The following is a 15,297-nucleotide window of genomic DNA, read 5'->3' as shown; positions in this document are numbered from 1 at the left end:
TTGTTTTTAATAAAATAAGTTGTTTTGAATAAGCTGTTTTAAAATAAGTTGTTTTCATAAAATAAGTTGTTTTTAAAAATAAGGTGTTTTGCATAAAATAAGCAATTTTAAATAAGCTATTTTTTAAAATAAGTTGTTTTGCATAAAATAAGCTGTTTTGCATAAAATAAGTTGTTTTGATTAAGTTGTTTTTAAAAAGAGATCGTAACAAGCTATTTTTAATAAAATAAGCTTTTTTGAATAAGCTGTTTTTCATAAAAGAAGCTGTTTTGAATAAGCTGTTTTCAAAAATAAGTTGTTTTTCATAAAATAAGTTGTTTTTTAAAATAAGGTGTTTTGCATAAAATAAGCTATTTTGAATAAGTTGTTTTTAAAATAAGTTGTTTTTCAAAAAATAACTTGTTTATCAAATAATTTGTTTTGAATAAGCTGTTTTTTTTTTAAAATAAGGTATTTTCATAAAAAAGTTGTTTCGAATAAGCTATTTTTTAAAATAAGCGGTTTTGAGTAAACTATTTTTAAAAGAGATAGTAGTAAATTGTTTCAAATCCGAAGCAAACTAACCGCGAAAGTAAATATTAATACATATTTTTTTTACCGTGTTTAATCTTATATATTACATTAATTTAATCTATATTATTATTACTTAATATCTTTCAAAAAATAATCGATAATAATTTTCATACTATAATTTTTATTTCTTAATATATTTTGCATTAAACTTATTATTTTACTGTGTTTGTGTAATAATAATACTAATAAAAAAAATTATATTCTTAAAAAAAAGTAAATAAAAAAATATTTTGCCTTTTGGATAAAAGAAAGGATGAAAAAAACACAATTAAATTCACAAAAGGATAAAAAAAATACATTTCGGTTCAAAATATTGGTTTTGGTTCGGTTCAATTCATAGGTAAGAAAACGGTTAACCGAACCATAACTTTGGTTCAGTTTAGTTAACTCTATACCTAAAACGGTTCGATTCGGTTTTCCCAAACCATATCAAAATTTCGGTTCAATTCGAATCGAATTTTTAGGTTAACCGAATCATGTCCACCCCTACATATAATCAACTAAGCATTTTCCATCCGAAACAACATGCTTTTAAAGGAACCAAAATATCTTAGTCTACTAACAATAATAATAAAAAAACGAAGCTACTTCTAATAATTTGAGTTTCCAATGTACATGACGTTACAAAAAAGACAAACCAAACGTCTTGTTAACGAGTATCGCTGGAACATTCTTTAAGCATTATAAAAGACGAAATTATTTCATAAAAAAAATTAAATGTTTCAATTTCCAATGCATTAATTACAAAAAAATTCAAAAGAAATTACCCTTTAAAGTCTTAAAGAGTGTCCCGAAAACACTCGCTAACATTTTCCTTTTAATTAAACCAATCACAACTCACAAGCAAACAAAGAAAGAACACATGGTTTGAATTTCCACCAAAGTTCCCGAGTGGCATATTCTTTAAATAAGTAAAAGTCAAGGGGTGAACTAGTAAACTAAATTTAGTTTAGAATCATATATATTAGTATATCCCTCAATGTCTCTTCTAACAAGTCACGTACCCAAATAACTCATATATGGCAAAAATGTTTAGCCCTTCTCATTTCAACACTTCACACCCTCTTCCAATTTACTCACTAAAATCATCATCAACTTCTTCATCTTCAACTCTTACCTCTACAAAGATCAAAAACCTAATTCACACTCTCATAGTTTCTAGCATGTGCCGTATTATTCGTGCACTATCCAAAGTCAAATCATCTTTAGTAGAGATTCTTAAGGACAATAAACCCAATATTCATCTCCCTTACTCTTCACATAAAAAACATTCTAGCAAGACAAAAAAGATCATTATGGGATCATTTAGGCTTCACTATAATTGGGCTTCTTCAAGATCTTCTTCACATGTTGTTATGCCGGTGCCATCTCGAGTTTTCGAAGGGTTGCCGAAAGCCGTTACTTTAAGTGAACATGCTAAGAGTCATGACAATGGTGAGGATTGTTGTCATGATTCTGAACTTGCTAGTTATCTTCAGTGGCTTGAGGAGAATGATGATATTGAGGGTGATGGTTATAAAGGGAGTGAAAAGGAGGGGGAGAGTATTAAGGATGTTGATATGTTGGCAGAAATGTTCATTGCAAATTGTCATGAGAAGTTTAAGGTTGAAAAGGAGGAATCTTATAGAAGGTATCAGGAAATGTTGGTTAGGAGTTTGTAATAAGAAGACACGGTTAGAAAAGAAAAAAGAAAAAAATTGAAAACATTTAGAGATGGAATTAAAGATGCATGTCTCAGCATAACTCAATTAACAATGACATGCATTATTATATGTAGGGGATACATTTTTTCATGTATAATTCTCGATCTCTAGCTATTTCTACTTCTTAGTAGTAATGTTGAAAATGTTAGTTATTTTTACAAATTAGAATTTAAGTCACTTGTTAATTACCATTGGGTATAGGTTATTGTAAATATCCTTTGGATGTATCTATATTATGTAATTAAGGTTTGGTTTATGACCATCTAAGAATTGTTCTCATATTTTCCTTTTTACTTTTATCATATCTATGTGTGTTTGGTACAGAGTTTACAACCTCAAAAGTACGGCTGGCGTGATTATCAAAGCAAAACTATCGTGATTTTATGACGCTAGCCTTTGAAGCTTTTGTGCCACCGTGATTTCCCACCGTGGTTTTGAAAAAATTAAGCTATTCCAAACACACACCATGACATTGTTCTCTATTTATATATTTTCTTTAGAGAGTGTATACATCTAATGAGGTGTCCATCAAATATATTGTTGTTTCAAATTATAACTATCACATCTTCATCTCTGTTCATTATTTGGTTTTTTTTCTTTCTCTTTGGTATTTATATAAAGTTCACTATTAGTTGTTTGGACTGGCCAGTCTTGTTCATGTACATATCTTGACTGCCAAGTCGAATTGGTTCATCTTTCAAATAAAAACAAATTTGTATTGATTAACAACTATTTGTGATGACAAGCAATGATTTTGAAACGTGTACTCTTCATATATAAATGGTACATGAGAACCTACACTTTTGGGTTAGCATGTTATCACTATATATATATTTTGGGTTAAGTATGTTTTTCTCCTTATAAATATATCAACTTTTTATTTTAGTCTCTCCAAAATTTTTCTTTAAGTTTTAGTTCCTATAAAATTTTCAATCACTATTTTTTATCTTTATTTTTAAAATTCAGTATTTTTTGAATAAAATTATGCAGAAATTTGTAGAATATTATAAAAATATCTCAAAAAAAAAGTATTTTTGACAAAACATAAATTAAATATGAATTTTTAACTGTAAAAATATAAAAATTTATATTTAATTAAGGTGGTATTTAGGATGCACAAATACCAAATTTGTGCACCATACAAAAGTTTTTTTTTTAACCATTAGATTAGATGAAGAACGCATATTCATCATGGTCTGTCAGTATCATAACCCCCTCACTTTCTCTCTCTACCTTCTCCTCTCTCCTGCAAGAGCAAACTTCCCTCAACATCATAGGTTTCACCTACTCCTCCACCACCACCAGCCAATCCACCCATGCACCACCATCATTATATGCTTAACAACATGAAACCTTGTATGAATTGGAGTTCTAAATTGAGTTATAGCAGCTTTTATTCAAGAAACAAAAACAGTGGAATATAGTAATCTAGAAGAATTAACAACTTTATGACCGAATCAAAAATTAACAACTTCAATCCCAAATCACCACCAACACTGGCGCCGAAGATCTTGCTTGTTGAAAAACAATGGTCGGAAGAAGGACGAGGAAGCTAACCATAAGGATCTAAGAAGCTTTCAATTTAGAAAATAATTAGATAACCGTTGGAGGAGAGAGTAAAGGGAGCGAATGATTGTTCCATCGGGTTTTTTGAGCGATGGGTGGTGGGATAGAGTTTTTGCGGCGGCGGTGATGGTGGTGGATGGGCGGGTTAAGTGGTGGTGATGGAGGAGCAGGTGAAGCCGATGGTGTTGAGGGAAGTTTGTTGTTGGAGGAGAGAAAGGGAGAAAGATATGATACTGACAGACCATGATAAAAATGTGTTTCACATTTAATCTAAAGGCCAAGAAAAACTTGTGTATGGTGCACAAATTTAATACTTGTGAACCTTAAACGCCACCTTTAAGTAATGTTTTGTTAAAAAATTCTATATTTTTTTTAATAGATTCTAATAATCAATAGTATATATATAAAGTAAGGTTTTTTATGTCACTTCCACGTTTATTTAGCAATATTTTTATTATTTTTCTAATTTTTCAAAATCAATATTTAATTTGGCATAAATATCTCAATAAACTTTTGATCTTATCCATTAAATATTTTACTTAACTTTTTTATTGAATTCCTAATATTTTATGTAACATAAATATCTCAACAGAAATAACACAAATTCCTAAAAGTTAATTTTATTCTATATGTGTTAATATTTTTACTAAATCCAATTAATTTTATCTGTATGTGCATTTATAAAATTACGAGTATTTATAATATGGTATATTTTATTATATTTGTGTGTATTTATTAAGATATTCATCTTATATCAATCCGTGATAAATTTTATTTGTGGATATCATACATATAATTTTTTTTATCTTCTTGAATATGTCTAACCCGGGCAACGCCGAGTAAATACACTAGTATTATAAGTTTTTGAGCAAAATTTTATTTAAAACTATGAATTTTACATATGAGTTTACTTGAAAGGAATGTTCAAAAGTGAAGATAGAAAACTTTTGGAAGTCTAAAAGTCGAAGAATTTTTTTTAGGGGGACTAAAACAAAAAGTTGACATATTTATAGGGATCAAAAACATATTTAACGCTTATTTTTTTTTTATCAACAGTTATAACTATAATTTAAAGGATTAAATATGATTTTGATCTCTATAAATGTGAACAAGATTCAAATCACGTAAATTATGTTAAAAATATGAAGATCTTACCTAAAATGTTGGCGAGTTTATTTATAGTATATATGTTGACTCTTTGTAAATAGTTGAAAACCTACTACATGTGTGGGGTGAAATTTTAATAATAACGGCGAACTATAATGATTTTGATAAAACTATAATATAGATTTTAACAAAATTACAATGTCACTATAATTTTGTCAAACTCATCGTTCATTCAAACAAACTTAATCGTTCACCTCAACCATGCAACCATACACTTCTCCAAAAGTATAGCTTCCCAAGGAACGTGATTCACGCAGTAAATTTTAAGAATCATAAGAAATGTGTATGTGTATTGATGATGATTAGTATTAGTTACTTCATCCTTGTTTTTTTATTTTTTTTCACTTTAGAGTTCCAACATATAAAACTTTCCTTCAACTTTTAGTCTCTATAAAATTTTCAATCACTATTTTTAAGTTAATTTTTGTATTTTTTTTAATGAAATTACGTAGAAATACGAAGAACATTTGTAAAAATATCTCCAAAAAAAAATTATAATTCTTTAATAAAACATAAATTAAATTTGAATTTTTAACCGCTGAAAATATAAAAAAAAATCATATTTAATTTATGTTTTGTTAAACAATTCTAATTTTTTTGGAGAGATTCTTATAATATTATAAATTTTTCTGCAAAATTTTATTAAACAATTTGAACTTTACATATGTGTTTACTTTCAAGGAAAAAACAAAAGTGAAGATGAAAAACTTTTGAGAGACTAAAAGATAAAAAAAAAAAAAAAAAAGAAAGAAATTGACATATTTAACCCTAATTAAAAAAAAAAAAGGTTGTTTAGTCTCCAATTTGAGACTAGTGGGTACAATTTTGATTTGTTTATTATTAATTAAATTAGCAAAAGTCATCAATGGCCTTTTTCCTCTTTTTACGTCCCCTTTTCCTCTTTTTTACGTGTTATATTTCACAACTGATAAGATCATTGACCTAGTTCCTCAAAAAAAATAAAAAATCATTGACCTAGTATCAGTGTGCACATGACTTTTGGATTAAAAAGAACAAATGTTAGATCAATCGCTATAAGTGAGTATTGCCAGTATCTGATTTGTGTCTGCTTGTCTGGAGGTGGGTCATACTATGCAACTACCTATTTAATTTCTTACCGTCTTCCGGGGACTATGATTGTAATATATTAATCAACAATTATACATGTAAATTGGATATTTCATCATAACCCAAATTTGCAAATGTATATGCACTCTCCACAATAATTTACTTATCTATATGAATGACAAATTCGAACTTCCCAACCTTACGTCAATTATCAGAGCCGGCCTTGAGGGGTGCAAACAAGAGCTGGGTCTTTAAATTTTGAAGACCTAAATATTTTTTATTTTATTTTATATATATTGCATGTAAATAAATAATATATAGAAGCGGCGTGATTAAAATATTAGATAAGTTGACATAGCCCAGGGGCATGAATGGAAATTAGCATTATCTAGGTCATGGATTCAACACCCAAAACTTAATTTTTCTGTTCTTTTTTCTTCTTTCTTTAATTAATTTTTCTTTTCCTTTTTTTGACTCATGTTCTTCTTTAATTAATTTTTTTTCCTTTTCCTTTTTTCTTCTTTAATTAACCTAGGACTCATGTTTTTTTAATCAATTTTTCTTTTCCTTTTTTCTTCTTTCATTATATTTTTTAGTATGGGAGGCCTTTTTGATTTGCACATAAATATTATGCATTTGAGACTTATTTTCACCTTTGGGTGTACCGATATATAGAGCATCTTGTATTTATCTTTTAAAAAATATAAATAGAACATTGCTCTTTTGAAAAAAAATACGTTTTGATTTTATCATTGACCTCTTTTCATTCCCAGAGCCGTGCCTCCGAATTCTCAGGGACGGCCCTGCCAATTATTGCTTGATGTTTTGAATTAAACTCCCAACTGCCACTCCTTTAGTATTTGAAAGCGTAGTAATTATCATCATTACTTGCGAATCAACATGAACCTCAATCTTCTGAAAACCATGCGATTGACCATCGACCCTTATATTAGAACTCTCTTTATTCTCATAAACTCATTTAACACATCATTTACTCTCAATCCCTCTCTTCATGTCAAATCCCCTAACTATCACTTCAATCACACTACTCTCTCTATTTCTATCTCTCTCAAGGTGTTAACGAATTTAAGTGTACAAAAATAATTTTTCTAAAAATATACCTTGATTGCAGAGAGGATTTATGATTACATAGATAGATTTAGATCCTACGGTATGTTTGGAATTGTGGTATTATGGTAAAATGAAGTTAAATTAAATGGAAGGAGTCAATTAAGTTTTTTCTTAAAATGGATGTTATATTATTTTATTTCCTTTTTTCTGTTTTATCTTATATGGGCAATCCGAGCATATTCTAAGGAAGGTAACTTTTAGGGTACATCTCACAAATTGAGGTGTACATGTATTGATACTTTTACTTAAAAATTTATAAATTATTATAATTGTCAATGATAGAAAATAATTATTTTTCTTTAAAAAATAATCTATTTAATTATTAATTTAATGATTTAATGTAACTCAAACTTTTTAGTGTACTGTAGAATTTGGCTCTAGGTGTAGAGTATATTCCTACAATCTTAACCGCTTCCATCACAAGGGTTTGCATAGAAGGGAATTTTTTGGAGGATACTGAAATGGAGGACTTTGGAGAAATAAACCTATATTCAAAAAGTAATATAATAGATAATAATATAACATTTTAATCAACAACATAGCTTGAAATATTTTTGTGGTTCCAATTTGTTTAATGTGTGAAAATATGTTTACTTATTAATATATTTTATCATTGATTTCTTCAAACAAACATTAATTATCATTGATCAATTAGGGTGTTTATTGCCTTGTTGACATGTTGAATATTATTTAAGTCAGTGTTGTAATGATATTTATATTCTATTTTTTAAAATTAAATTACAAGTATACTACAATGAAAATGATTGCGTTTCTAATTAATTTTTTTTTTTTTATCAAGTAGTTTAGTAGCAAGAGCTCACACAATTAAATATGGAGAAGTGAGGTGTTTGGGGTTCAAACTCCAGCCCCTGCATATTACATGCAATATCTCTATCAGTGAGGTGTCTGAGGTTCGAATTCCAACCCCTCCATATTACATGTAATATCTCTACCAACTGAACTACGCTCACGGAAATAATCAAAAAGAACTTAGAATGCTCTATTCAACAAAAAGTTGACGAGGAAGTTAATAACTTAATATTGGACATAAACCGACTTTATTCAATCAAAAGGAAGTTGACTTAGTTGCAATGTTTGAAACTCCCAGCTCACAGGAAGTATTGTTTGAAATTCGCTGCTGCTTTTGAAAATACAACCTTCATTATTTGGTGTGTAGCTATTGTCGCATACTCTATTTTGTAGTGGCTTTGTATGTTTTGTTCTAGTTGCTCAAATAAATTTTTGCTTGTAAAAGAAAAAATAGTTACCCTCAGCATAATAATAGTTATATAAATATAAAAAGGGTTAAGTAAGTTTTTAATTAGTATTTAGAAAGTTCTGAGCTTTTAAGATTAGTCACTACTAAATTTTAGAGGATTATAAGCAGAGGTGGAAATAGATCAGGTCAGGTCAGATTTTTTTCTTAAATAAGGAAGGCTTAGACTTTTTTAGATGTCTATTTAACTTAAAAGGTCAGACCACATTCTATTAGAAAAGCCTTTTAGACTTATTAAGCAGGCCTACTTATGTAAATATGAATAATATTATTGATTATTATATTACATACTCTACTGTTAATTAAATTATAAATTTGTCAACCTTTAAAGTAATTTAAGCTTATTAGTTTACATTATTTTTTCGCATATTTAAATGTATTATTATAAATTAGAATTGAAATATGATATAATATATAGCAAAGTTCTCTAAAACTTCAGGTTAAATATCGAAAGAGAGTTTAATATCATTGATCTATTAGTTCGCTGATCTATTTAACCTTGTATCATTACTTATTTAAAGATGTTCATATAAAATAAACTTTTAAACAAGCTAGCAGGCCTAATCAGACTTTCATAAGGCCAGACTCAGGTCTAAAAAGTAAGCTTATGACAGACCACATGATAGGCTTAGACTATACAAAAATTTGACAGGTCAGACTTAGGCCTTGCAAAGCCTAACTCGACCTAGCCTATTCCCATTCCCACAGTTACAAGTAAAAGATTGTGCATTTATTGTAACATTGTGGTAATTATATTAAAAATAATTACATTTGTAATAATGTGAAATGTATAAAGATAATGATAAATGAAAACTATCAGCATTAATGTAATGTTTTATTAAAAATATTATATGGAAAAATCGTTAAATATTTACACCGTATCTATTGCAGATTTTATTTGTCTTTATCAGTAAAACCAAATTTTCATTTATTGATATGAGATGCGTCAAAAAAGCATGTACTTATATGAGAAAATTGATGTGGTAAAATTATGTATTATAGTTGTCGTTAGGGGAAGGAACGCTAGAGAAGGCAAGTTAGCCCCAAACTGGAAGAGGCCGTACAATATCACGGCTAGTATAGGAAAAGGAGCGTACACATTGGAAACGCTAGACACTAATATAGTTAGGTGGCATTTAGGATGGGTGAGGGAAAGAATTTCCCACCATAGGAAAGTATATTATGGCCATTAGATTAAAGAGTAACATATATTTTATTATGGTCCATCCACACTATATCTTTTTGTCACTTTATCTTCAACCTTAGGATTATCATATCAATCCATGAGACCCACCACCACCAATCTGTAAAACCTTCGTTACATATTCTTGCAACCCTTTTACAAATATTTGAACTTTGGGTATGAAATCATAAGAAAAATTTGTTCTCATGTCCAAGATAAAAAATCACAACCAAACAAAAACATGAAAATATCTGATTTTTTTTTTTCTAATACTTTTTAGATTTAGATAATTTCGAAGATCAAGATGAACAAAATCAAAACTTCAAACATATTTACAAAAATAAATTTTGCAGTGATCAAGAAATTCACAAAATGAAACCATTGAATCGAACAAATCAATGGACAGTTTTCGGGTTTTTTTTTCTTCATTTTCTTTTCTTCAAATTCAATGGTGATTTTATTGTAACAGTAAGGAAACGAACTATTGGAAGGGAGAAAGAAGTCACCAAAGCATACACAGAAAAATGAGAAACCTAAGTTGTTGTTGCTAGTGGTGGTGGGTGAGTGTGGGAGGATGATGGAGGAGAGAGAAAGGGAGGTGGAAGTGTAATTTAGTGTTGAGAGTATATGACAATAGGGTGCTCTTATTTTGATCCAATGGTCAAAAAAATACTTTCCTATGATGGGGAATTCTTTCCCTCACCCACCCTAAATGCCATCAGTTAGTTAAGTACTTTAGTTTTTAGACAAATTCTATATTACATCTTGTCTTTAAATTTTACTTATAGGACCACTTGTAATATCCATTTGCTTGATATTAATAAAATGAGACACTTTTCTCCAAAGAATTTCCATCATTATTTGTGTACGACATGTTAAAGTTCATAATCCAATGCAAAAATTAAAAACCCTAACAATAAAAAAGGAAAAATATAGCTATTGAAACAAGGGTGATCGTCAAACAAAGCAAAGCCTCAAATTCATTCGAATTCACTCGAAAATCCCTAAGTTGAATCAACCATTTGAAAAACAAAGGCAATCGCCAGGCGGCAAAGGGTAGGAGTCGTGAACGTCCACCTCTTAGGGAGGACAAAACGTTCATCTCAAACCAAGTTTTAACGTGTAAGAAGGAGCAATCTGCAGACGACACATGAGCCTCACCTCAAAACTAATGAAAGGAAGCTTTGATGTGTTTCTTCTGAAACACGACCTCGTACATAAGAAGGAAACAACCATTGTAAGAGCTACACATCCCTTTACCATCCCCAGGGTGTTTTATTCGCCACTTGCCTTCCAAAGACTTATCAGCAGCACCAACTCCACTCAAGCTCTCCACGTCATTAAGGGAAGAACGTGTACTCAGAACGCCTGGGTTTACCCAACTATAATTCCTAACTTTGAAGCAAAGCCCGAAAACCATCAGGGGCATCTAAGGGATTGCTCATCCCAACCTCACCAAAGGTGCGCACAAAACCTATGTGCCATTTCTCATAACGAACATGGAGAGAGCAAAGATTCCCAAACTCCATGAAATAGATCGAGTTAGGATCGATAAAGCTAAAACTTACATCCCTTTCTGATACGAATTCCCTCACCCTCTCACCCTTCTTCATAGATAAGGAACTAGAACAACATTCGCTTAAACTTTATGGGTTTTCTAAGGTTAAAAGAAAGGGGAAAGGAAATACCTTTAGCTTCTCTGGAAAATTCAAAAGTTTGAAGTCATTGATGCCTAATAAGGGATACATAAATGAATCCGTGAAACCTCTGAAGAAATTTTGAAAAAACACCCAAAAAAATGAGAGAAAGAATGCAAATAAGTCTAACAAAGCGGCCAAATAAAGCCAAGGCCCAGATTTCTCTTAAGAAGCATTGTGCGGTGCACGAAAAGCTTTGTGGGCGGTAATTCACAGGAGTTGATATCCAGTGGAGTCATGAATTTGTTGGACTGAAAGAAAAAAAAAGGAAATGCTATTGAGATGCAGGGCTTCTACAAGCAATTCCTGCATCTAAAAGCACAACCTCTCTCTCTCTTGGAAAAATGCAGTCTCATTATACATTTTATTCAACTTTTTTCGTCATATGTCGAATAAAAATTCAATGTATGAATTTAATGTTAAAAATAAAGTGATTTCTTAAGAGTTGTGGGTTAGAGTGGATGAAAACTTATTACACATTAATATAAAAAATGAAGTGAATAAATGGTATGCACATGTGTGACTATTTAAGCTACCTATTGATAAGAGCACTATTGAAGATGCTCTTATTGAAGATATATATTGGTAACCGACATAAGTTTTTTTTTTTTTTTTTTTGACATCTAGTCATATTCATAATTGAATCTCAATTTAAGTGTTGTATGCTTTTTTCATTTTTTTTTTCAATTTTAGAAATAATTAAATAATATCTTTGATAGTCTATATAACATAGGAACTCATTAACCTAGTACATATTGTTTTAAAATTTAATCCTTTCGGTTTGATATATGATACTTTCAAACTAATTTTTTACAACTAAGTGGTGCACTGGTTTTTAAGTGACCCTTGAAAACAACTTTAATATTGATGTTTCTCAAACCATTTAGGTTAGTTTAATGGTGTTGATTTGAACTTTAGAGTATGCTACACTTGAAGTTTTAGGCAAGTTGACAGTGAGATTAAAACCCTCAGATTAGTTGATCATTTCGTTGGATACTAAATTTTCAAAAATTATTTATGCTTCTGTTATGTTTCAGGAGGCCAAAAACAACGTTTAAGCAAAAGATGGACCGATGCCGTACTCACCTAAATTTTAAGACTATTACTTTTTCCACCCTATGCCTTTCCTCACGCGCTCTATTTTTTTGTTCCAATTTTACCCCTCGTTCGGATTTTGTATTCCGCAAAGCATTGTTCGAATTTTGCAGATGTTTTCGGATTTGAAAATCCGGAATACTGTTTTACCAGAAGTTTTGCAATTTTAACCTTTACAATTCGTAAAATAAAATGCGAATAAAATAAAAAACAGAAATAAAAGACACAAACATAAAAACAATTCATTTTATTAATATATGAACAATACATTACAATAATTTTCAAGCTTTTTAAGCTTATTACATAAGATCCTAAATCTATTTCTAATCTCCTATGAGCCTAATTCTAATCTCCTAAGAGCCTAACCACTGGTATGGGATGGGACATACCAGTAGTTTGCCTATTGGAGGAAAACCGGAGGAGGAGGGAAGAAGAGGGCGGGAAGAAGAAAACAATGCCCCTGAGGGAGATGGGGGGTGCTCAAGCTTACGACCAGACAGGCCAAGCTAAGAACCACACTGACCCACATGACCCTCAGATGAACCGCACTTCGTTGTAACGCGGTTCCATCCTCATTGACCGTTCATACAAACCCTGAAAGTTTTCAACGAGACCCTTATCTATGAAACGCCAACGATGAAAAACCATGATTGTAGAAGGAAGAAGAGGAGGAGAGAGTGGGAGAGGATGGTGTGAGAAATGGTGGGATTTGGAAGGGGGTGGGTCAAAAATGGTTGGGAGGCCATAAATGCAGTAAAAAAATGCGTTTTACCACGTTTTTTTTACTTGACCACCGACGAAAATGTGTGGTGCAGACCACCGGCCATGACTAGTGCATTCCGGAATATACAATCCGGAATGCACATCTGTTTTCCGGATTAATGCAATAATGGTGGTGAACGAGGGAAAAGTTGTACTTCCTGTAGGGCTAAGGACATTCTGGAATATAAAATCCGGAAAGATTCAGAGCCATTAATGTGGGTTTTGACGGTTACAACCACTTCCATCTTCAACAAATACCTTCATTCTTCACATCACCTCTTTTCTTACATTTTCTTCAAATGTTTTTAGTTTTTTAGGGGTGTCGATGGTGTCATGGTCATTGTTGACCGTTCATAGGAACCCTGTAATTGCAATGCATTGCAGCTTGTGTGGGGTTCATATAACGGTCAACAAAGACCCTTGACATCAAAGAAAGACACAGAAAATTACATAACATCTGGTTCGGATTTATGTTTCTGAAAGTCACTAACAATCTGTTCCAGATTATGTAATCCGGACCAGAGGTATTTTAGTAAATTTTGTAGGGTGCGCGAGGAGGCAGCAAGATGAGAAAAGTAATAGTCAAATTTTAATATAAGTTTGTTAGGGTTGTTAACATTCTCTTACTAATTTGTTACTAAATTCATTCATTGTATATGACTGTATAATCTTGTACTACATTTACTATGGAAATGATTATGAATTGAGAAATTAACCATTTTGATTTTTTTCTTATCTTTCTACTTAAGAGGCCTCTCTATGGAAATTCATTTTTTTTTTTCTTTCTTATTTTGACTGAATTGAGTAATCAATTTTGCCAGCCATAGCAGTTTCTTTTCTCAATAACTTATTTTTTGTTATTATAAAATTGACTGATATGATCTATATGTTATAAATTTTTAAATCAATGGTGAGTCTCGTAAGATGCTTGTTTGATAAAAAGTTGTAATACTATATATCTAATTGTCTAATATGTGTAATTTGTTGTCTCCTATTTTATTTCTTATGAGATTATTATGTCTTGAAGACATTAAAATATAAAGGTCTTCGGTTCACACTTCACACCACATGTTTGAATTGTTTATTTTATCTTTATTGAATCACTAAAAATGACTCCACTTGAGGTAAATTTCGGAGCAAACTACAAAACATCACCATTGGCGAGCAGTCTCTCTCATCTGTCCTTTCTAATCCAACAATAACCTATCACTAATCACTGATAAGGATAATGACGAAGAGTGACAAGCAAGCCAACACATCTCTCCCATATAAAAAAGTTCAGTATAGAAAAAAGTCTTCTTTCAAACACGTCGTTTAAAATGATTGAATAATTATTGAGTAAATGGTTACTTTAATTTTTGACTTGCACCTTGCTGTTACCAAAGTCTCTCATTTAGAATTATATATAAAAAAATCTATGACTTTGCACTTCCGTTATCACTTTAGTCCATGACGTTAAATAATTATGTTAAGTGATGATGTGACACAAGTTTTATAATGACATGACATATGAGGTGTCACATGGACTAAAGTGAAAGTAGAAACTAGTCACTTTGAAAACTGAACCAAAAATCAATATACCCAAATTGAATCTCAAATCCTTAAATCCCTAAAATCTCAAATCCCTAAATATCATCTAATTTTCCTTTTTGTTCAAAATCAATCTTCTATTCTTTACATTCAACCAAAGTTATGCACCATTTAATATCAAGAATCCTAACATAATATGAACACATACATATTTTTAGCTCCACAAAAATTATTATAGAAAAGTGTAGAATCAATTAAATAGAATTGCTTTTTAGAGCTTTTTACATAAAAACCAGTTGAACATTTTACCCACCAAATGACCTCGGATTCAAACAAAGGTAACATAAATAAACTAATAGTTTTACTCTTTGGAGAATTAGAGAAAAATCAATCAAGAAATTTTAAATGATGTAATTTTTATCGGAACAAAACCACATAAGCAATAAACTTCAAAATCCCATTAGAGAGGAACAAAATGAGAGCAATTTGCGAATAATAAATAAGTTGATGTTTAATGAAAGATTGATTTTTAACAAAAGAGAGAAT

The 15,297-nt window shown here is 30.5% G+C and overlaps 1 protein-coding gene across 1 annotated transcript; it reads left to right on the top strand.

Annotated features, from left to right (window-relative positions):
• The first annotated feature begins 1,562 nt into the window (after positions 1–1,562).
• On the top strand, positions 1,563–2,546 carry LOC25483509 (uncharacterized). Its single transcript, XM_024777772.2, has one exon. It carries the CDS (start codon positions 1,593–1,595, stop codon positions 2,232–2,234), a length of 642 nt encoding a protein of 213 aa, XP_024633540.1. The 5' UTR covers positions 1,563–1,592; the 3' UTR covers positions 2,235–2,546.
• Positions 2,547–15,297: the final 12,751 nt, after the last annotated feature.

Source organism: Medicago truncatula, chromosome 1 (genome assembly GCF_003473485.1).
Source record: "Medicago truncatula cultivar Jemalong A17 chromosome 1, MtrunA17r5.0-ANR, whole genome shotgun sequence".
Lineage (NCBI taxonomy): Eukaryota > Viridiplantae > Streptophyta > Magnoliopsida > Fabales > Fabaceae > Medicago > Medicago truncatula.
This window is presented reverse-complemented; position numbering and strand designations above follow the sequence as displayed.

Bases quoted from the DNA above. Each gene is read 5' to 3' on its own strand.
- LOC25483509 (XM_024777772.2), top strand. From the start codon at position 1,593: ATGGCAAAAATGTTTAGCCCTTCTCATTTCAACACTTCACACCCTCTT.